This window comes from Arvicola amphibius, chromosome 18 (genome assembly GCF_903992535.2).
Source record: "Arvicola amphibius chromosome 18, mArvAmp1.2, whole genome shotgun sequence".
NCBI lineage: Eukaryota > Metazoa > Chordata > Mammalia > Rodentia > Cricetidae > Arvicola > Arvicola amphibius.
In genome coordinates this window covers 28,424,325-28,447,230 of record NC_052064.1, presented here as the reverse complement: position 1 = coordinate 28,447,230, position 22,906 = coordinate 28,424,325, and the positions used below count along the sequence as shown (strand labels likewise).

The window sequence follows — 22,906 nt, the reverse complement described above, 5'->3', positions numbered from 1 at the left end:
AACATCCAGGGAAACAATGAATATCTGAGCACAAATAGACATGGCCAGGGAACAAACTCCCCATGCCACATTATATGCCAAAAGTACAAAGCAAAGAATATTAAAAGTTGTAACACAAAACACCAAATCATTTACAAAGGTAAATGTAAGGATACAATAAGACCTCTCAACAGAAATTCTAAAGAAATTTCCTCTGGAATGCAAGAAATAATATATTTCAGGCCTTGACAGTATGTAATTGCCAACCAAGACTGCTATATCCAATAAAGCTATATTTTAAAATTTATGAAGGAAATAGAGATATTCCAAGACAAGATCAAAGGAAAACAATTCACGTCCACCAAACCAGCAATGCAAACAGTATCTAAAGGAATCATAACCATAGAGGATTTGAGGGGGAAAAAGTCTCAATCACAATAGCACAAGAAAGAATAAATTCAATAGAGGAATAAGCAAAGATAAAACAAAAAAGAATCACCCATGTCTAAATCAATATGCCAGCAACATTCTAAGATGAACAGGGAAGAAAGAATAAACAATAATCAGAACCAACTAGAAAAACACCTCACAACATCATAGTGATCAGTAAGCCTCTCAAAAATAAATACAAGATAAATGCAAGTCATGTTTACTCTACAGTTAAAATGTGTGGCCCAGCTGACTGAATACAAATTAGACACAAGCACTTATTGTAAATAAGAGACACATCTACTGGGAAGACACGGAGACCAACAATAGAACAAGGGAAGTCGGCGCACCAAGTAAATCGAAGTGAAAGTAAGCTGGGGTAGCTATTCTAATATAAAGTAGAAATAAAAGCCAAAAATCAAAGAAAGTCTGGAGATATCAATACCAGAACGAAGCCATCAAGAAGATGTAACAATGATAAACATACATGTATCAAACATTGAAACAAATTCATAAAAACACCTCTGAACATAAAGGGACAGATAACTCCAGACCGTAATATCTCACTTTCACCAATATATAGATCATGTAAACTGAAATAAAAAACCCAGAGTCAAAATGAACCATAGATGTTCATGCTTAACAGACATCTACAGAATATTCCCTTCATCAGTAGTATAACGCACATTCGTACCAGCAGCTGGTGCATGGCTTTTCCTGGGGAGATCTGTACAAACATCCATTAGCTCTAGATAGAAAACCAATGGAAAACCAAAGCAATTACCCTACCTAAGTCCAACTTGGACTCACTGAGTTTGGTGAGCTTACAGGAGCAGAGGTGAGGTATTGCTTTAAGCTGAACAGATGACTCTAAACATCTGTCCATATCACTGAGAGTCCTATCTTGGTATGATACTAACCTCACTGAATTAGCAGAGTTCTGTCTTTGGTTACTCCTCCATCTCCCATGTCCTCTAGTCTAGATCCTTCCCAAGATCATGTGCACTTGGGAGGCAGAAAGGAGCAGGGGCCGTGTTAACAGGTGTGTGTCTGATGACGCTCTCTGCCTCTTCTCCTGAACCACAGGAATAGCTCCACTCTCATATCCACAGAGCCGGCTGTCCCTGGAATTTTTTGCTTGTTTTATTGGTATGACTACCAGGAAAATGCATCTTTATCCAGAATGGGAATGGGATAGTTGTGTTTTGTGCCAAGGAAAGATTTATACTATGACAGAATCCTGTGCAACCCTCTCCAAAATCAGTGACATCGTAGGTGATAATGCAAGGCTTAACAACAAAAATATCAAAATAAATTCTGTACCTTATCATGTTGGAATAAAACTAGAAATCAATAGCCAGCGAAGCTACAGAAACTCCAAATACAGAGACTGAACAATCACCTTTGGATAACCAGGAGGCCATTAAAGACACCAGGGAGGAAAGTTTTTTAAACCCAAGAGTCACATAAAATGAAAAACAATCTATCTAAACAAAAAAAGAGTTAAGGTAGCTGCATTTATACATGAACTTATAGCGTGGGTGCTGCAGTAGGAAATCAGAGAGCGTGGGTGCTGCAGTAGGAAATCAGAGTGCATGGGTGCTGCAGTAGAAATCAGAGCGCATGGGTGCTGCAGAGGAAATCAGAGAGCGTGGGTGCTGCAGTAGGAAATCAGAGAGCGTGGGTGCTGCAGAGGAAATCAGAGAGCGTGGGTGCTGCAGTAGAAATCAGAGTGCATGGGTGCTGCAGTGGAAATCAGAGAGCGTGGGTGCTGCAGTAGAAATCAGAGTGCATGGGTGCTGCAGAGGAAATCAGAGAGCGTGGGTGCTGCAGAGGAAATCAGAGAGCGTGGGTGCTGCAGAGGAAATCAGAGAGCGTGGGTGCTGCAGTAGAAATCAGAGCGCATGGGTGCTGCAGTGGAAATCAGAGAGCGTGGGTGCTGCAGTAGAAATCAGAGTGCATGGGTGCTGCAGAGGAAATCAGAGAGCGTGGGTGCTGCAGAGGAAATCAGAGAGCGTGGGTGCTGCAGAGGAAATCAGAGAGCGTGGGTGCTGCAGAGGAAATCAGAGAGCGTGGGTGCTGCAGAGGAAATCAGAGCGCTACCCAACAGTCTAACAACGCACCCCACGTCTTATCAACACAAAGATGAGCCGAGCCCAGACGCAACAGAGGGAAAGGAGCAATACATGAACTAAATGGGACACTAACTAAAGAACAATGCAGAGAACCAACGAAACAGAGTTGGTTCTTAGCAAAAGATAAAATGTACAAGCCCTTAATCAAAAGCCAAAATTAATAAAATAAGGGGTTAAAAGGGAGCTATTACAATCGATATCAATAAAATACTAAGGACTGTCAGAGAATATTTGGGAAATTTACATTTCAAAAAGTTGCATAAAGAATCAAGGATGAGTCAGGCAGCAGTGGCAGAAGCCTTTAATCCTAGTACCCGGGAGGCAGAGGCAGGCGGATCTCTGTGGATTCAAGGCCAGACTGGTCTACAAAGTGAGTTCCAGGGCAGCCAGGGTTATCCAGAGAAATCCTGTCTCAACAACAACAAAAACAAATCAATAAATCAGGGATAAACAAATCGATCCTAGAACTTTATCTAGAAACATATAAATTAATTCAAGATGACATGAAAAAAATTAAGTAGATCTCTAATGGACAAGGAGGTTGAAGCAGCAATAAAGACTCTCCTAACAAAGAAGAAACACAGAAGGGAAGGACTACTGCCAAATCCCACCACACCTTCAACAAGAAACAATATGCTGACGTCACAAAGACAGACAGATCAGTGAAATAAACCAGAGCACCGAGAAATTAACACAGATTATCCTCTGATTTTTGACAAAGGTGGCAGACACACACACTGATGAACATACAAGAGTCTTCAATCAATGAAAGCAGGATCAACACACACTAAGGAAAGAGTAGATCCAGACAGCTCCATCTATACACAGATCCACTCAAAGGGCTTTAGCTTAACACTGATGCTTTGAAACCGCTCGAGAAAAAGCGCCTCAAGACAGCTGACTCCCAGTGGCTGATGAGCTCATGGGCCCTAGAGAGAAAACACCACAGAATTTCATTACCCAGAATAGTTTCCGATTATATTCTAAATAGTTATCGCCCAGCTAAGTGCGGACCTCTCCTCTCATCAAGAGATATTATCTTTACAGCAGACAGAGACCGCGACAGAAACCCACATCTGGTCAAAGCGCAGACGACAGTTGACTGTGGGGTGCCAACCCCAAGTGCACATCTGTAACACAACTCCCATAGCAAACGCTCCAGGAGTGTCACAGAGGAGGCAGAAGAGCCCAAGAGCCACAGCACCTGCTGCGGGTCCACAGCGCCTTCTAAACACGAGGCTGGACCTGGACCGTGGGGTCACCTGAAGAGCAACTGCACAATGTCAACACTGGTTGACGTGCCAAAGTGCATGGGGGGGGGATCTCACAAAGCTCCACTCCTAGATGAAGATAGAGCCAATTAATGGCTATTGAGAAAGAGAGAATCGGTCTTCTCCAGAGTAGAACCCCTTGAAAAGTTAGACAATACTAAGCAGTCAGTGCTAAACACACATACACACAGCAACACTAAATGGACTCACGAGGCCATGTTTATGCAAGCATGTGTAATGATGATAGTCAAAGAAGAGGTCATGAACTTGGAGGAAGTGGTAATGGAGGCACAGGAGGAGTTGGCAGGAAAGAGGGAAGGGTAAAAACAATGTAAACAGTACTCAGCACACATTTTCAAAACAATTATATTTAAATAAAATAAAGACTAACAAGTGCATGTACATGTGTGCACATATCACGTGCGCACGCGCGAGCACACACACACACACACACACACACACACGGCATGGGGATAGGGCTGGCAAGCTGGCTCAGCAGGAAAAAGTACTAACAAGCCTTTGGACCTGTATTGGGCCCTAGGCAGGACCCACAGGATATACGAGAACCTTCTCCTGCAATTTGTCCTCTGACCTTCATGTGTGTATCACGGCCATGTACTCTCTTCCCCCCTGCCCCACACAATAAAAAATATCACCACAGGACTCACTCCAATAGCTCAGAAATAATCCCAAGAGCTGGCACACGGGGCTGTGAGCCATCAAAATGCTTCTGTACAGCACAGGAACCACCCTGGAGTGACGTGACAGCACACAACATGAGAGAAAAGCCTTCCAACTATAGCAATGACAGGGCCTTAATAGTTAGAATTCATAGGGATTCAAAACAATTAAATAATAAAACCCAAATCATTTGATGACTATATGGTCAAATGCATTGAACACACAGTTCTTCAAAGAAGAAATAAAAATGGGAACAAGTATGTGAAAAACTATTCAACACCCTCAGTCAGCAGAGAAAGGCAAGCTGAAGCTTCCATAAGATTGCGTCTCCCCCAGTCAGAATGGCCGTCACCAGGAGAAATGGTAGCGAGCACTAGGTGAGGATGTGGCACCATGAAACCCTTCCCTGCTAGTGGGGATGGAAACCCGTGCACCCACTGCGGAAAGCAGCATGGATGCTCTACCGCTCCTATGGAGCAAGCCTTTTCTTTTGGTCCACAATCAGCTCCTAAATCATGAGATGGAAACTTATTTTTGGTTATGAATGCTCATCCTTATTTTATGCTTGTTTCTTGATAATTCTTATAACTTAGCCTGTTTCTCTTCATCTACATTTTGCCTTGGGATTTTTTAACTTTCTTGCTGTATATCTTACTTTCCTGCCGTCTCGTGTCTGGCTGACTGGTGGCTGCCTGGCTTCTGGCCCCAGGAATGTCCCTCTCTTTCTCCTTTCTTCTCTCTTCGTTCTTCTTTCTCAATCCTACATTTCTCCTCCTACTTATTATCTCTGCCTGCCAGCTCCACCTGTCCTTTCTCTGACTGGCTATTGGCCATTCAGCTCTTTATTAAACCAAAAAGGCGCCTTAGGCAGACGGGCTGAAACATCAACACATCTTTACACAGTTAACAAATGCAGCCGAAACAAAAGTAACTCACCTTCACATAGTTAAAGTAATTTTCTACAGCATAAACAAATGTAAAAGAATTATTTTCACTTTGCTCAGTTCAAATAATATTTCACAACACTCCTGACTGCATACATGAAGAAATCTAAGCAAGCAACAGAGATACATGCACATCCCATCAACAATACTGAAGCAGTATTCATGATAGCAAGATGTGGAACCAGCCCACATTCCCATAACAGATGAATGGGTAAAGAAAATGTGATGTGTGTGTGTGTGTGTGTGTGTGTGTGTGTGTATTTGTGCTAAATATTTATACTACTGTGCTATTTGTACTAAAACAGATGGGAGTGGATATCATCATATGAAGTGAGATTATCCACACTGAGAAAAGAATATATTATACTTCCTGTGATAAATGAAATCTAAACCTAAATACATGTAAAATTAATATATAAATAGTAGTATATAATAATAGTAGTAGTATATAATATATAAATATATATATAGAAGGAAAGGGTCTAAAAATGGGAAGGTGAAAGAAGAAAGGATAAGTCAGAAAAGAAAAATTTTAAAAAATGGATAATTGATGTAATAAAATCCAAGAAGCATAAACTAGAACTTTGCAAGTATTAGACAGTTTTCATAGATCTGCACAGTAAGTCCAGATAAGGACGCTATTTTACATGCTACTCTTTCCAAAACATTATCTCAGGATAACTATAGGTTCCCAGAATGTTGCACGGCATCACAGAGATGTGCTGTGGGTAATGCTCTTGTGCCCTGTAAAGATTTGTCCCTCCTACTGGTTTAATAAACGCTGACTGGCCAGTAGCCAGACAGGAAGTACAGGCAGGCCAGCCAGACTAGGAGAATTCTGGGAAGAGGAAAGACAAAGATACAGTCGTCATCCAGAAGCAGAGGAAGCAAGATGAGAATGACTTATTGAGAAAAGGTACTGAGCCATGTGGCTAAACACAGACAGGAATTATGCATTAATTTAAGTTGCAGGGGGTAATTAGTAATAAGCCTGAACAATAGGCCAAAGAGTTTATAATCAACATAAGCCTCTGTGTGTTCATTTGGGACTGAATGGTTCGGGACAGAAACTTCTGTGTATTAAGGTCAGTGCTGCGCCCAACAGGGAACTGTCACATGACTACCACCCAGGTCACAGAACTGGTTTCTTTCCAACCTTCATTCATGTGTGTGTTCGGGGGCTGCATACAGAGTTCTGTGTGGTTTGATCCCAGGCGAGCACGTGTGTGTCCTGGGTGAGCAGCCTGCAGAGCTGCCCCACCAGCATTTAAACCCTTTTACAGTTACTACCCCCAGTCCCAGCCATTCCCTGACAACGCTCATCCACTGCCTTCCTGATTCTTTCCTTTCAAAGATGGTGAACATCTCACTTACTATCGTAATGATTCACGTAATTCTTTCTACAGCAAACGTCATAAAGTGTACAAGCTGGAGATTCTGACATTTGCATGAACCGTTAAACCACTATCAAAACTGAACATTCCTAATGGGTGTTCTCCAAAGGTATTTGCAAATGGTCAATATATTGAGATATATTATATTAGATATATTATATTAATAGTATATATTAAATAATTATATTTCTATATTAATAGCAGTTTAACAAGCAGTTCAATTCAAATTTCATGAATATGCATAAATTCTGAATTCTAAAATATCAAAGTTTGATTTGGAAAAGGCAGTTATTATTAAACCATTTTTTTTTGACCCAAACAAAATTATTGACAGTTTTTATTATTGGTAAAATATCAAATTTCCCTGTTACTCTAATCAATGTGTCTAGATTGATCCTGTGCTCTAAGTTATTAAATAAGCCTGAAATCTCCTTAAGGTTCAATGTGTGCTCTTCACTTACCGAATCGCATTTAAGAAGACTTGACGACTCCTCACTGAGTAAGGGTCTTGAGGCGAGAATGTCTATTTTGCCTTCTAGCCTTCCTTCCATGGTTTTAATAGCATTTAAAAGAGTCTTCAGAGAGATTCTGGTGTCTCCAATCTCCTGAGACATTCTCATAGAAGGCAAGGTAGGTGCAAAACTCACTCGACGTGTTGGGTTCTGGTTGACATTGGGCAGAGCAACTGCCGGAGCTCGTTCCTTTACATTATTGACGTAATGCCGCGAGCCTTCCAGGGACTTAGAAGACGTGGGTCTCTCTGGGGATTTCCTTCTTCTTGGAGGCATCACCAGTTACAAGTAACAGAATCAAGTAAACCTAAGACCTAGTTCTCAAGGAGTACCCACTCAGTAAGGAAAATGGCAGAATGTCCCAGAAGAACCTGGAACTCTTCTTTTGCGTGGAGGATGAAAAGACCACACTCGTGTTTAGGATCCGGTGAAGACGCGGGCCATAGCCCGAGCTTCCTAAGAGGACATCTACTGAGGGCCTCTTCACAACTTTGTGATCTCACCATTCATCAGTACATCAGTTGGTTAGAAGCCCTGGGCATTCCATCTGGACATTCTAACACCATGGTTATCGGGGGTATGGGTACACAAAAGTCACAGACATGGAACGTTCTGTCTATACTGAGAGTTAAAGACTTTTACATTGATCTAAGTTACACATGTAGTAGATTTGTAATCACTGAACCGATTACTTTCTCTCAGTAAGATGTTCATGGGTTCAGTTCTTTACTAAACACATTCTATATTTTGCTTGCTTAACTCTTTTATGTGACCTACAACAGGCACCATGCTGACAAGCAAGCCCCTCCACTGCCAATACCTCTTTGAGGTGAGCTTCTGTCTGTTGCAGGTATGCCTTGCTGGCACTCAGTTCTGAGTTTGCCTACAATTCAAAAAACAAAGACAACCTGTCCTCACATTTGCCAAAAGATGTTAAGGATTGAACTACAAAACGTATGAGCTTATGGAACCCATGAACGTATTTCACAGCAATGCTGCCTCTTATGAGTGGCCATGCAACAACCTATTTTCTTCTCAGAGGCATACCTTTCTATTCTGCAATAAATTTCAACAAATGCTACATTCATAAACCCCAAGCACGCTGAGCATCCTAGTTCTGCGGGAGGCATCTCTATGGACCCTCTCTGTCTCACTTGGCATCCTTAAGCTGAGTGAGAAAAAGCGTTCTCCTTCCCAGGACTGTTTCCGGGGAGATGGAGGAAGGCACAGGCCACACCATCCCCACTGCAGCATGGAGCGCACCTGAAGACAGCGCGCTCTGCAGATGCATCATACCTGAATGTGTTTGACCTCTAGAGCCTTGTTCCATTTGTGCAGACGGTCGTTCTGCAGTCTGGTCTCTGCCAAAGAGTGCAGCTGTTCTTCCAGCTGTTTGACTTTTATCTACAAGGAAAATAGGAGAACAATGAGGAAAGCCTGCTCTCCAAGGGAAGGAGAAGATGCCACAAATTTAAAAAAATTAGAAAACACTCGAAACTTGAAAACAAAATCCTACGCTTTTCTAATCTTGCAAACAGTTCTTTCTGAACTCGCTGCTGCAAGCAGGCTACAGCTGTGGAAACGTGCCAAGACGACACATCTGGTTTCCATGGCCGAAGGGAAACCCAGGCGGACGTGATTCTGAACAAAACAGCGAGAGTCCTGTAGATGAATCCCAGTTCTCATCTGAGTTGTGGTACCTGGCATTCAAAACCTTTTCTGAATGTGGACAATTAGAAGTGTCAATCTACAAAAAAATAAATGATAGCCTTTTGTTTTGCTCAAAGAAAACTAGAAAAGTTGAATAAGTAAAATTCTCACACGCTAAGCTGAATTTAAAATGAACTCCCAATGCCAGGCACGATGGTACAGACCTGTTATCTCGGTCCTTAGAAAGCAGTGGCAGAGGACTGTTATGAATTCTTGAATAAAATGACTATTTTATGGGATAAAAACAGTTTAGACTCCGTCCTTAGGGCTTGTCGTACTGTAGCCACCGAGAAACAGTGACGTGTCCTGAACCTACTGGTGGAATACCGCCATCAAAGGCACTTTATCTTCTGAGTTTCTCATTTGGTGGAAAGTCTTAGAATATTTAAAATTGGAAAGAACACAGAACCTGCTCCCTCAGGCCTGGTGACTGTGTGAGCCTTAAAACCATTCGATGACCAGGTGATCAGGAAATCTGGGGACATCAGGACCCTAGCCTATGCAGACGCTCACATTGTTTCAGTTGGTCAATATACTAAATAATACTGTTAATACTATATAAATTATGAGACAGACAAAAAATTAAGTGTCCTCTTTTAACGTGTTTACACTGTAACAAATGTTCATTCATCACATTCCCCAGATGTTTGTGGCAGACATCATAAAACTGCACTAACGTGGGACTTATCTATGGTGGTGGCTCATTCACAGCAGTGGCCAGTGTTTGATTCCCCATGGGCTTGTGGCACCGAGAACGGAAGCCAGGACACACAGCGAGTACCATCCAGCCTGCCTCCCAGCCCTGGGCCTCAAGTCTGCTAACTTCAGTATGAAGAGGGGGTGAGCGCTGACGGCTGGCACACCTAGAGCGAGACTGCTCAACACAGCAGCTGCCCAGCCCTAAGCCCAGGGCCTCATTTCTTACTGTCTAGTCCAGCTGGCCTTGTGTACAGCTGCACGAGCCATCTGGGGAGCATCGTGACTGCTGAGAGAGGATCTGATAGCTCAGGCTGGCCTCACCATCTGCCTACCTCTTCCCCGTGAGCGCTTGGACTATAGGGGTACTTGATCATGTCTGGCGTCAACTGGGGAGCTTTACAAAGTATTAACTCGGTGACTTAAATTCTGATCTAATTCCTTTTGCTGGGATTACAGTCATAGGGAATTTTTCTTCTTATGTATCATGGAAAGATTTAAGCATGCAGAAAACTTGAAAGATCTTTCTGTGAATATGACCCTGTCTACCACTCTAAGGCCTACCATTATTATTACTGATATTATTATTGTTATTACTTATCACATATCCTTCTCTCCTATGGGTCCTCTAATCTACTTTTTCCAATTGGATATTTTTCGAAAGGGATGGTAACTACACATCTCCCATTGCTGGGATTTTTTAAAAAATCCCATCAGATTCTAATGTGTAAGTAAGACTTAGAACTCACAAATCAGCGGTTAGAGTTTCCACTGGTGCTGGTCTAAGGGAGGCCCAGCATCACCAGAGGCAGGCTTCCTGCTGTGTGGGCACCATGGTGACAGCGCTGGCTGGACCACAGCTCAGTGCTGTGGCCACAAGGCCAGCTTCCGTCACTGTCAGAGACCGGGCTACAGACACTGCCAAAGCCCACAGGGCCCAGCTCTCTCCGTCCTCACAGAACGGCCACACACAAACGGTGGCACTAAGGCTGCAGACAGTCACAGGACAGGCTGTGGCTCCATCATCACACGGCCGGTCTGTGGACAGCAGTCATTTGGGTGCTAATGAGGAAACAAACGTAGGGCGGTTCAGAGGCTACAGAGATGGTAGACGACAGAGCGACATTTTCTAAAGTTCGACAAAATTTAATCCAACAATTACTATTTTAAACATCTGACAAAAATCTAAAGATAGGTAATTCTCATACCTGGAGTTTCCCCTTTTCGTAGGCCAGTTTGTTCTTACTCTCAGTAATTCTTTCCAAGGCCTTTTCCACTTTCTGTTGAGCAAACTGATAAAGCAAATACATACATAGTTACCTTTTACCTACAGAGTGATTCCCAGTCCCCTTTAAAACAGGTTATTAACCCCCTCGCCATTTCTACAGAAACAGCATCACATTTACGTGCAGCTTACTCCGCCCCTAAGGCCGCCCCTGGACAACACATCATTTTGCCGACAGGTACCACGCACAGAGCCGCTGATGAGATTAGATACGAAGCCTTAAGAGTCCCAGAGTGTGCTGCTGTTTGTGCGGCAATCTTTGCTGCTTTTTTCTGATTTGCCGGTTAATCCTGGGTAGATATGTCCCAATCCAGATCTGGCGAGCTATGATAGTGACTGTGGGTCACTTGGAGAGGAACAAGCAGTTTTTAAGAACAATGACCACACCTCTTCGCCTTTAGCTACCAAAGCTTAAAAAGGGCTCTCAGACGCTGAACATAAATGCCTGTTGCTGAAGACACCACATACTTCGGACACACAACTGGAATAATTTGAGCTGGATCTACATGGGAAAGCTTCCTACAGTTTAGCTTTATGAGAGTATCATAAAGTACAATATAAGCTGCCAAGAAGGGGAAGCAATAAACACTCATACCCACATGTGAAGCCTATGAACTATAATAATGAACATCGTGGCAAAATAGCCCTAACGGTATAAGAGTGGCACCCATATCATGGTAGCAACCAACAACAGTCTACTGGATTTACAGCCCACTAATGGGGAAAATCATGCCTGGAAACCCAGACAGCCAACAGACCTAGAGGATTCATGGATTCTAGAAGCATTACTACCAGTTTACTAGACCAGCATAATTCCTAACCAAATTCCAAAACATCATTATAGCAACAAATGAGCCTAGTTCTCAACCCTCATTAACGAAGCTTCTCCTTACAGCAAACAGAGACTGTTACAGAGAGCTACAACTGGCTGTAAGCAGAGGCCAATGGATGTGGGGGATTCCAGACACAATGGATACATCTACAACACAACTCCTATACCTTCAGGCTCAGAGAACATCACAGAAGAGGGGGCACAACGGTTGTAAGAGCCAGAGTACATGATAGTCTGTTTGAAGATTATGTTTCCTGGAAATGACATGGAAGCTGTACCCATAACACCTCAGCAACATGGCTGCCTAAATAAGACCTCAACAATGCCAGTATCAATAGAGATGTTAACTTGGAAGGGGGTTCTCATGGGCCCCATCCATAAACAAAGAACTGCAGACACTAATGACTACTGAGAAAGGGACAATTACCAGGAATATGTTCCCCAAGTGGTCACCAACTGATGCAGGGTCAGTCCCGAAACCAAATGCAGACACAATAAAAAGATGCAGTGGGTTATGTTGTGTGTGTATGTATACACACACACACACACACACACACACAAACATAAACAATAAAAGAAAAAAGTCATCCATTTGAGAGGGTGTGAGGATGGAATGGGAAGGGTTTGATGGGAAGAAAGGGAAGGGAAGGAATGATGTCATTATATTTTAATTTTTAAAAAGTTACTAAAAAGTTTAGGTGCTTATTTAAACTTCTGCTTACAGGTTATTAGGTAGTCCATGTGCTCTAAATAATGGAAGAACAGAGATTAACATCACTCAAAATAAATCAACACCTGATTTGTGGGGACCGCAAATGAGATCAGTGTTCGCTGAGATAACCTTGGCGTTATCATAGAGACTATTAACGACAGAGATCAAAACAAAAACTGGAGAATTACTTAACAAAGAGCATACAAAGAAGAAGATAGCATCTGTTAGAATATATTTTTTTTTACTCACAAAAGTTTTAGTTTTTAATCTGTTAGAACATATAGTTTTGGCACACAGAAACAACAGTACTTAGAGAATCAGGAAGGAACCATAAAAATATTACCTTAAGAACGAGAAGTTAGCAAGGATGAACAGTACCATAGCTCAGATCTGAAATGCGCCCCACAAAGGCTGTGTTTAGGGCATGGTTACCAGCCCGGGGCACCACTGGGGGGCAGCAGAATCTTGAAGAGGTGAGGCCAGGTGGGAGAATGTTAGTCCATTGATTTGTGCACCCTGTGAACAAGGTCCTGGGGCCTCTCTGTCTCTATTCAGAGGGGAGCAGTTCCTCTGCCACACATACCCACAAAAATGTTCTGCCTTACAAGGTCCAAAAACACCAATCCAACTAACCATGGATGGAAACAGTCTAATTATGAACCCAAATAACTCTTTAGGTTGACAATGATGGAAAGCTGAGATAAATACCCAGAAATTGTTTTCTAAGGTATTTTCCTGCAGTTTTAGAAACTAAACCTAGATCCTTGTACATGCTAGAAAGTTAATAAAAGCTGTTAGAAGAATAAACAAACCCAGCTAGATATTACACTCTTGTAAAGTTACTTTGTAAGTCTACATTTACTTAAAACATGATACAGATTGGAAATAAAACACCAGATTGACTTAACTTCTACACAAAGTTATACACGGGCTGGAAAGCATCCTTGAAGCCTCCCCTGAAGCAGGTGGAAACAAAGGCAGAGACCCACAGATACACGGTATAGAGACCTTGGAACACTCAGCGCCGAATGGGATGTCTTCACCAAATCTCTCCCCAGAGATCAGGGGATCCTGCAGCAGAGGAGGTGGTGGAGACAGAGGAAGAGCCAGGGGGGATGGAGGACATCAAGAAATCAAGGCCCTATAAATCAACACGATCAAAGCCCATATGAGCTCACGGAGACTGCAGCAGCATGCACCAGGTCCTCTGAGTATATCATTATTCCACTTTAATGTTTTTATGGAATTCCTAAGTGTAAAAACAAGTAGGTCTCTGATTCTTCTCTTGGGATCTTTTTCCTTCTGCTGATTTGTCCAACTTTGATGTGATAATTTTGTTTTATCTTATTATGTTTTATTTTAATATTATCTCTTAGAAGTTTGATTTTTTTTCTAATTAAAGACAGAAAGGGAGTGGATCCAGCTGGGAGGGCAGACGGGGAGGAACTGGAAGGAGAGGGAGGGAACCATAATCAGGATATATATTTTGTGAGGAAAGAATTGATTTCAATTAAAGGTTAAAAAATGAAGAAGGTGTATTTAAGGTAATTATTTATTTTTATCTTATCAAAGTCCTAATGCATAGGTAATTTTATTTATATTAGGCGTCTCTATTTAGAAATGTATGGGAAAAACTCAAATGGAAACGGGAAGATAAGTCATTCAACCTGGGCTCAGGAGGGGTGGCCTTCCTACCTGTGGCCCTTCTTACTGGGCCCACAGCAGTTGGCCAATTCTGTGCTGCTGAAAACTGAGCTGGCAGAAACAAGCCTCTGTGATGGCTGGTTTTCTGTCAGCTTGACACGAGATAAGGTCATCTATGAAGAGAAAACCTCACTTGAGAAAATGCTTCTGTATGCTGGGCTGTAGTCAAGTCTGTAGCACATCTTCTTCACTAACGATTGCTGCGGGAGCTCAGTCCGTGGGGGGCAGCGCCACTCCGGAGCATGTGGTCCTTAGTTAGATAAGAGACCTAACTGAGCAAGCCAGCAAACAGGATTCCTCCTTGGCCTCTGCTTCAGTCTCTGCCTCGGGGTTTCTGCCTTGAGTTCCCGACCTGACATCCTTTCATGATGGAAGTATAAGCTGTTAACATAAATAAACCCTCTCCTCCTCCAGTTGCTTTAGTTCATAGTGTTTATAACTGTTTATTATATGTTTATATCTATTATTATATCTGCTATATGCTTTATCACTATCACGGCAATAGAAAAGAAAACTAGGGAACGAGGGGAAATAACAGTAATGTTTATTCATGCACACTGCATGCCAAGCTTTGTGGTAGGCACTTGACAGTCCTACAACCCTAGGAGCCTGACCTTGATGGGTCTTGTTACCACAACAGGCACTGACAGACAGGAGCCCAGAATTTAAAATATGCTAAAACTATCTGCTACACGCTTCACATGCATTAACTTAATCCTAGCACCTTTTGTAGTGATGGTGTTATTATTCTCATTCTGATAGGTCACGAGGCTGAGGCTCTGAGGGATTAAATATCATCTTGGGCATAGGCAAAACTGAAAGCAAGGCTCAAAAGTCATAAAAACATGAAAAGATTTAGGTTTAGTCCATGTAATTTTTCAGAGTGGAAGTAATAAGAAGTTTAATCTTAGGCTGAAAAGGACATTACAGTATTCTGTAAAAATCTAAGAACCGTTTTGTATGCTCTCAAACAGTATTAATCATACTCCAGAAAGTCAAATACATAAGAAAAGTATTAGCTTCTTAGCAGAATCTCTGTAAGTCCTCTTCACCTGGAGATGCTGTAAGAGCTAACAGCATTTATTTGTAGTACACTGACCTAATCCAACAGCTTTTAGAAATCACGCTTATTACTGACTGCTTAATGGAGGGAAAGAACAGGTGGAAAAAGTACAAATTCCTTATAATTTATGTAAAAGGGTGTATTTTAATACATCAGGTAGATTTGTGCTTGTCAGTACTTCGGATCACTGTGACAATCATTACAGCTGTCTCATTTCCTCCTATAGACTGACCTTTTTATACCCACCCCATGGTAGTCAGCCGCGACTCTCTGATGCTCCAGGGAAGCCATTTTGTCTGTCAGCTGCTTATTCTCTTCCACCAGAGTCTGTAGGTTTTGGTTCAATACATTTATGTCTGCCTTTGAAAACAAAAGGAGAAAAAACTATTTTAAATGAAAAAATTTATTTTAGAATAACAGTTGAGCTGGAAATTGGGAGGCAGCCTCTGCTTGTGTTTCCCTTTTCAAAGAGTAGGGCTTTGATGAGTCTGATAGCTCTGGGATGTTTAAAACAAGTTATTTTCTTTCAACTGTTTTTATTGAAAAAAATTCTTATATCTTATATTCTGATCATGCTTTTCCCCTCCCCCAACTTCTTCCAGATCTTCCCCACCCACCCATCTCCATTCACTTTCTCTCTTTAAAGAACAAAACCCAAGAAACACACACACAAGTGCCCACAAAAACACAAGTGAAAATAAGCAAGCAGAAGATCAATAGACAATAAATGCCCAAACAATGCATAAAGAGGCAAAAAGCCTACAAAATACCACTGAGTGTTCTGTGCAGGCCATCTGCTCCTGGGCATGCCCCCCCACCCCGCATCCTGCATATGCTCCTGGGCATGCCCCCCCAACCCCGCATCCTGCAGAGCGGTGAGTGCACCCAGTGAGACTGCTTTGGAGAAAACGGATTTTGCCTTTGCCAGAAGATATGGATTGCACATGGCTTCTTGGCTAAGGGTGGGAGCCCATGTCCGCTTGCCCCCTCAGGGCTGGGACCCCATTGGGCTTGAACCTGTGCAGGTCTGCACATGCTGCCAGTCTCTGTGAGATCCTTCCTCTGGCTCTTACTGTCTACCTGTCACTCCTCTCATTGTTATTGGGAGAACTAAGTAATTCGGTAATTTAACTAGTAGTTATGCCCTTTCTAGTATCTGGTATTTATCAGTTTCAGCTTGTGTACAGAGATGCAAAAATCTTCGACAAAATATTGTCAAAATTAACTAACATAGGAATATACAAAATGGAAATAAGAGGTAAGTGAAGTTTATTTTGGTAGTATATACTATTAACTACCAGTTTAATTTACCAAATCAATAGATTATACTGGATAAACCATATGACCATGTCAATAAAAATATTCATTTTAAAAACTCAACATTTATCTATGACTTTAAAAAGCTCACATAAAAGTTATAGACACATACAAGTGAGTGACTGCCGAAGAAGCAGGCCAGAGCCTGAGACCTATGCTGGTCCAGGCGCCAGTCTGGAACCCCCGAGGGAGCAGGCCTGAACCAGAGATCTCTGGGACTGGGTGTAAATCAGCAATATCTGAGGTAGCAGGTCTGAGCCAGCGACCTCTGCCAGTGCAGGTCCAAGGCAGCAACCTCAGCAGAAACAGTCTTAAGCAAGCAACCTCCGTGGGAGCATGCCCAAACTACTCTGGTATTGCAGAGCCATCCCAGGGAGCGCTGAGCGACCTCCAGGAACACCGAGTAACCAACAGGATGACTGGAACCGTGGCCCTGACTGCACCACAAAGATCAACCATCTGAGCCTTGGCTCCACTGGCACCTGAAAGAGTGATCACCAGAGACACAGACAGCCCCAACTACACCAATCAGAGGAAATGATGGGTAGACAAGGTAAGAACACATGCAACACCACAAAGAACAACACAAAACCAGTAAAAACTAGTGGCCTTACAACAGCAAGACTTGAACAACCACATTTGCATGATGAAGAAGAAATATTCTCCTAAAAAATAACTTTAGGAGAATATTTGAGGACCTCAAAGAGGAAATTAAAAACTCCCTCAAAGAAAAGGAGGAAAGGACAAATAAAAAATTGGAAGAAATCAACAAATCCCTTTAAGAAAACCAAGAAAAAGCAATCAAACATATGAAAGAAACTATTCAAGACTTGACAACTGAAATAGAGACAATAAATAGAACACAGAGGAAATTATAGAAACAGAAATTATGAGAAAATGACCAGGAACCACAAATGCAGCATAAGCAGCAGAACAAGAGATGGAAAAGAGTCTCAAGCGCTGAAGATACAACAGAGGAAACAGACTCATTGGTCAAAGAAAACATTAAGTCTAACAAAAGCTTAACACAAAATATCCAGAAAATATGGGACACCATGAAAAGACCAAACCTAAGAATAACAGGGACAGAAGAAGGAGAAGTCCAACTGAAAAGCACAGAAAATTTATTTAACAAAATCATAGAAGAAAACTTTGCCAACCTAAAGAAAGATATGCCTATGAAGATACATGAAGCTTGCAGAACACTAAATAGACTGGATCAAAGAAAATCCCCTTGCAACATAATAATCAAAACACTAAACATACAGAATAAAAAAAGAATATTAAGAGCTGCAAAGGAAAAAGGCAAGTAACATATAAAGGCAGACCTATCAGAATTACACCTGACTTCTCAATGGAAACAATGAAAGCCAGAAGGTCCTGGTCAAGCATTATGCAGACATTAAGAGACCATGGATGCCAGCCCAGACTTCTATACCTAGCAAAACTTGTGATCACCATAGATGGACAGAACAAGATATTCCATGACAGAACCAGATTCAACCAATACCTAGCCACAAAGCCAGCCATACACAAAGTACTAGAAGGAAAACTCCAACCCAAGGAAGTTGGTTACATCAACAAAAACACAAAAAATAGATGATCTCACAGCAGCAAATCCCAAAGAAGGGGAAAACACACACAATAACATCACCAACAACAATAACTAAAATAACAGGAGCCGGCAATCACTGGTCATTAATATCCTTTAATATAAATGAACTCGACTCACTTATAAAAAGACAAAGTCTAACAGATTGGATTTTAAAAAAAAAGCAACAGAATCTATCCTGTTGCTACAGCAGCTTGAATTTTGCAGGCAAATGAATGGATCTAGAAAACATCACACTGAGTGAGGTAACCCAGACCCTGAAAGACAAATAACATATGTAGTCACGTGTAAGGAGCTTTTAGACATAAAGCAAAAGAAACAGCCAACAATTCACAACCCCAGAAAACTCAGACAACTCTAAGAGAGACACACATGGATCTAATCTACATGGGAAGTAGAAAAAGACAAGATCTTCTGACTAAATTGGGGACCATGGGAGAAGGTTGAAAGGGAGAGTAGAGGCAGGCAGGGAGCAGAGAAAAATGTATAGCTCAATAAAAATCAATAAAAAATTTAAAAAGTTATAGAAACAACCACCTCTATCTGATATAACTGTACCTACAACCACTTCTATCTGGTACAATTGTGCCCACAAAATTCCCGCAGGTGGCTAATTTCCCAGTGTGAAGCTGTGAAGCCGGAGCTTGCATGTCTCTATCGCACCTTGAAATTACTGTACCATACGAGCTGTCGCTGTAGCTCACTGGTAGTTCAGCTAGGAGAGAGCTGGGTGCTTCCCTCCCTTGGAAGCCTGCATGGCACCTTCTGGTATCATGACAGCTTCTGTAACTAAGGAAAGCTGAAAGTGGGGGAAATCATCTTCTACTGGGAAGACCCGCCCCCATTAGTTCTCCAATACCATGGGGGTGAGCCTTGAAATTATATACATACCTGTAGCAGCATATGAACTGATCAGGTTGTGTTCATAGATTTATGTAAGCCAATACTTACACATACATGTAACAACAATTAGAAAGGTCACGCATTTGAGAGAGAGCAAGGGGAGCTTTATGGGAGAGGTTGAAGGTAAGAAAGGGAGGGGAGAAGTGTCATTATATTTTAACTTCAAAAATAAAAAAATATTAATGAAAAATATCCTAAAGCTAATAGGGAGCCTATTTAATTGTAAGAGTTTAATTATAAGCCCAGAGTTTCAAAGTGGCAAAAAGAAGATACATAACCAAGGAAACATATCAGGAAGTCTACAACGAGATATAAACATCTATGACCAAATACATTTTCAATAGGAGTACCAACACAGTTCAAAGGAAAAAGTGGAGTTTATCATAAAGATGCGAGCAGAGGTGATACCAGTGGTGTTGGGGAAGCAAACCCTCACAGAACTGTCCCAGAACTGTCACGGTGGGCTTCAAGCCAACAGGGGCAACCCATGCAATGCTTGTTAGAGAAAACAGCTGAAGCTAGGACAGCGAGGCTCGTGTTGTTTCTATTTGCCCCGTTCCTACCTTCCTGAAGTCTCAGGGGACTTTGAGGTGAATGGAAATGAAGAACCAGCACAACTGAACTTAGGCAGTGAAGCCAGTTTAGAGAGGGGGATTCACTCCTGGAAACATCTAGACTGTTAACAAGGAGCATCTCTTGGTTGTGGGTCTGGTCTTTCGTGGCCGAGCCGTCACTCCAGTCCAAAAGGAATGTTTCTTAAATCAATATCCCAAGCTTATCTTAAACTAGAAATCAAAGAACAAGCTGAACACAAAGCAAACAGCAGGCCAGAACAAATACTGGTGCACAAATGAAATAAAGTACAGGAAAACCACAGAAGACAAAAGCAGGTGGCTGGACTAGCCAAGGACAGAGAAGACACAAACCACCAGACAGTCGAGAACAGAGACCATCACTTCTGTTCTTATGGAGATAAAGGCACAGGAACACTCCAGACAATTGTGTGCCAGCAAGTTCAACACCCCAGTCTGAATGGGCACACTCCTAGAAAGAACCAATCTGTTGAAACTGATTCCAAAGAAAAACAAAATTAAAAGCCCCAAAAAGGAAATGAGAAAGGAGTCAGAAATTCAGAAAAGACCTTTTACAGGAGGTGGAGTCAGTGATAATGTCCCACAAAGCAAGAGAGCTTCACTAGTTAGTACAACAAGGACGCTCAGGGAAGAACTGATAGGAGCCCCTCAAAAAACATTTAGCCAAAAATGTGAAGAGAAGAAACAGTTACAAATTATTTTTAAGAGGTTAATATTATCTTGACACCAAAACCAAAGTTAACACAAGAAAAATAAAATCATAGTACAATATCTCTTGTGAACAGATTTTAAAAATCTCGGTAAACAAGGCCAACAACATCCAAAAGCTGTGTATAAATTCCTTAGGTGAAATTTACCTAAGGAATGTAAGACAACTTTTGAAAAAAAAAAGGCACTTGAAATCACTGAACACAATATATAATAGCAAAATAAAGTGCACAGTCCCTAAGATCGTAACACTTGACAAAATTCAGAATATTTCAGAATAACAAAATTTCACAAGAGAAATTTACCAGAATCCTCCAGTTCACAAAAAACAACGTTCACAAACTAACGGAACAGGGACATCTGTCGTCACCATTTCTAGTCAACACGACAGCACAAGTTCTCGTCAGCTTCTACAAGACAGAGAAAGACAGAAACCACAACCCACACGTCGCATATATACATATCACATTAAAATTGTAACACTCCTCAAACTAATGCATAGCATTAGTGTACAGCCTATCAAAATTAGTGCCCCTTCTTACAAAACTGGAAAAGCTGATCCTACAAGTTCACATGGGAACACACAGACACAAAACACCCAAAATCATCTAAAAATTAGGCTCATTCGTCCCGATGTACAAACAGAAGTATCACAAGAATAGGCAAGCAGATCCATGCAAGTCATAATGTTAACTGAAATAAGCCAGACACAAGCCACTTGTTCTCACTCGTTCATAAAGCTAGAGTCAGTTTCATAGAAGAACTCATTGGAACCATGATCGTTAATGACTCAAGGGCAATGGGAAGCAGCAATGGGATGAAGGTAAATAAGAGTTACCAGACCACAGGTAGGAGGGGTTATCCTGGTTTTGACAGCACAGCGGGGTAACCATTGGTTAATAGGATCTGTGATGGTCTGCAAACTGAAGAGGGAGAAATCTATAATCCACAAAAATACATTAATGTGAGGATGTGGACACACGTTGCATGCATGCATCAAATGACCATAAAGATGTGCAAATATAAAACGTATCAAGTAAGGAAAACTGTAAGGATAACTCAAAGATAAACTGGTATGTACTCACAGGTTGTGTGTGTGTGTGTGTGTGTGTGCGTGTGTGTGTGTGTGTGCAATCACCCCTTTGCCTTCTCCAGGCCCAATAGCTAATTCAGTGTCGGGGACTTCCGGCTGAAGTACGCAGTGAACTCTAGGGCCAGAGCAGTGATGGCTTACAGAGGCAGACCCCAAATGCTCAACAGGCAACACCCCTACAAAGCACTAGAAGGCCCTAAGTGACATTGACTTTGTGCTCCCATCTTGATAATCAGTACCATCATCCTCCTCGTTAAATACACTGATATAGTAGGCGGCAATACACAAAGGATCAAAAGAAAATGGAAACATCAAAAATAAAACCGAAATACCTTGCTTTTAGCTAATTCCTTTTCCAAACTGCATTTTTCTTTGGCTACTTCCTTTTCTGTTTTGTTGACCTGCCCAGGTAAGAAAAAGAAATGGATAGACGTTTAGAAGACATAGGTCCTAGAAATGACAACATCCTACAGGTCAGTTAGTAATACACCACAGAGGTAGCACGTCCTCTCAGAAAGGCATCAAAGGCATGTCTAGGAGGTGGGGCGGACTTCAGGAGGGACAGGTCTGCATGCCAGATCCTGCAGCTTTCCACCCAACTAGAAGACAGTCTGGGACTGTTACTCTCACCCTCCTGTTTCCTTCAGAGAAATGGGTTTTTAAAGTTTGACCCCATAACCCACAGGAGGATCGTGAGCTATCAGTTAACACTATTGCTGTTGGAAGAGTACACTGTAGTGTTTGACAAAGGCTACTTTACATACTGAAGAATGTATATGCTTTAGTGGGCAACTCAGAGCATTGGAGCTCAGCTTGACTCCTGTTCTCTCTTAGGCAGTAGATACAGCTGTGAATCATCATTCTATACCCTGCCCAGGAGGAGAGTTGGCTCCCCTCCTCCTGCTGCTCCTCACCTAGGGGGGAGTCTGCTCCCCTCCTCCCTCTGTACCTCACCTAGGGGAGGAGTCTGCTCCCCACCTCCTGCTGAAACCTTTCATTCTTCTCTAGCAGAGACTTCTTCTCTCGCACTGATGCTTCCAACTCGCCCCGCAGTCTTGCAATAGTTGATTCCAGAAGTTCTTTCTGTATCGTTGTCCTTTTCTCGGCCTCCTTTGCTTTCTGGAGACACTGACCGTGCTCAAGGATCAAATGGTCTCTGGAAGAAGAGAACGAAGGGCCATCAAGTCCTGCTGGCCCAGAGGATAAATCTCCTTAGGGGAACATGACCCCTGCCTGCCAACAGTTACCACAGTGTTCTAGCAGACTAGCTCCTCAGAGTTGGTTCAGAGAGGTGAGCTTAGATATTCCCGCTAAGGACAAGAAGCAGAAACGA

General features: G+C 42.1%; 1 protein-coding gene across 3 annotated transcripts in view; it reads right to left on the bottom strand.

Moving 5' to 3' along the window:
* Ccdc150 (coiled-coil domain containing 150) overlaps positions 1 to 22,906 on the bottom strand; it is a 66,955-nt gene that overhangs the window by 20,271 nt on the left and 23,778 nt on the right. Inside the window, exons 12-17 of one of the 3 annotated variants that reach the window (XM_038315298.1) lie at positions 22,552 to 22,729; positions 21,906 to 21,974; positions 15,594 to 15,707; positions 10,960 to 11,043; positions 8,642 to 8,749; positions 8,166 to 8,228 (exon numbers count right to left, since the gene is read on the bottom strand). In XM_038315298.1, the coding sequence (XP_038171226.1) occupies positions 8,166 to 8,228; positions 8,642 to 8,749; positions 10,960 to 11,043; positions 15,594 to 15,707; positions 21,906 to 21,974; positions 22,552 to 22,729 (616 nt within the window). Of the gene's footprint in view, positions 1 to 7,294; positions 7,588 to 8,165; positions 8,229 to 8,641; positions 8,750 to 10,959; positions 11,044 to 15,593; positions 15,708 to 21,905; positions 21,975 to 22,551; positions 22,730 to 22,906 lie in introns of those variants that run through there. The other 2 variants (XM_038315296.1, XM_038315297.1) reach the window with 2 other exon arrangements.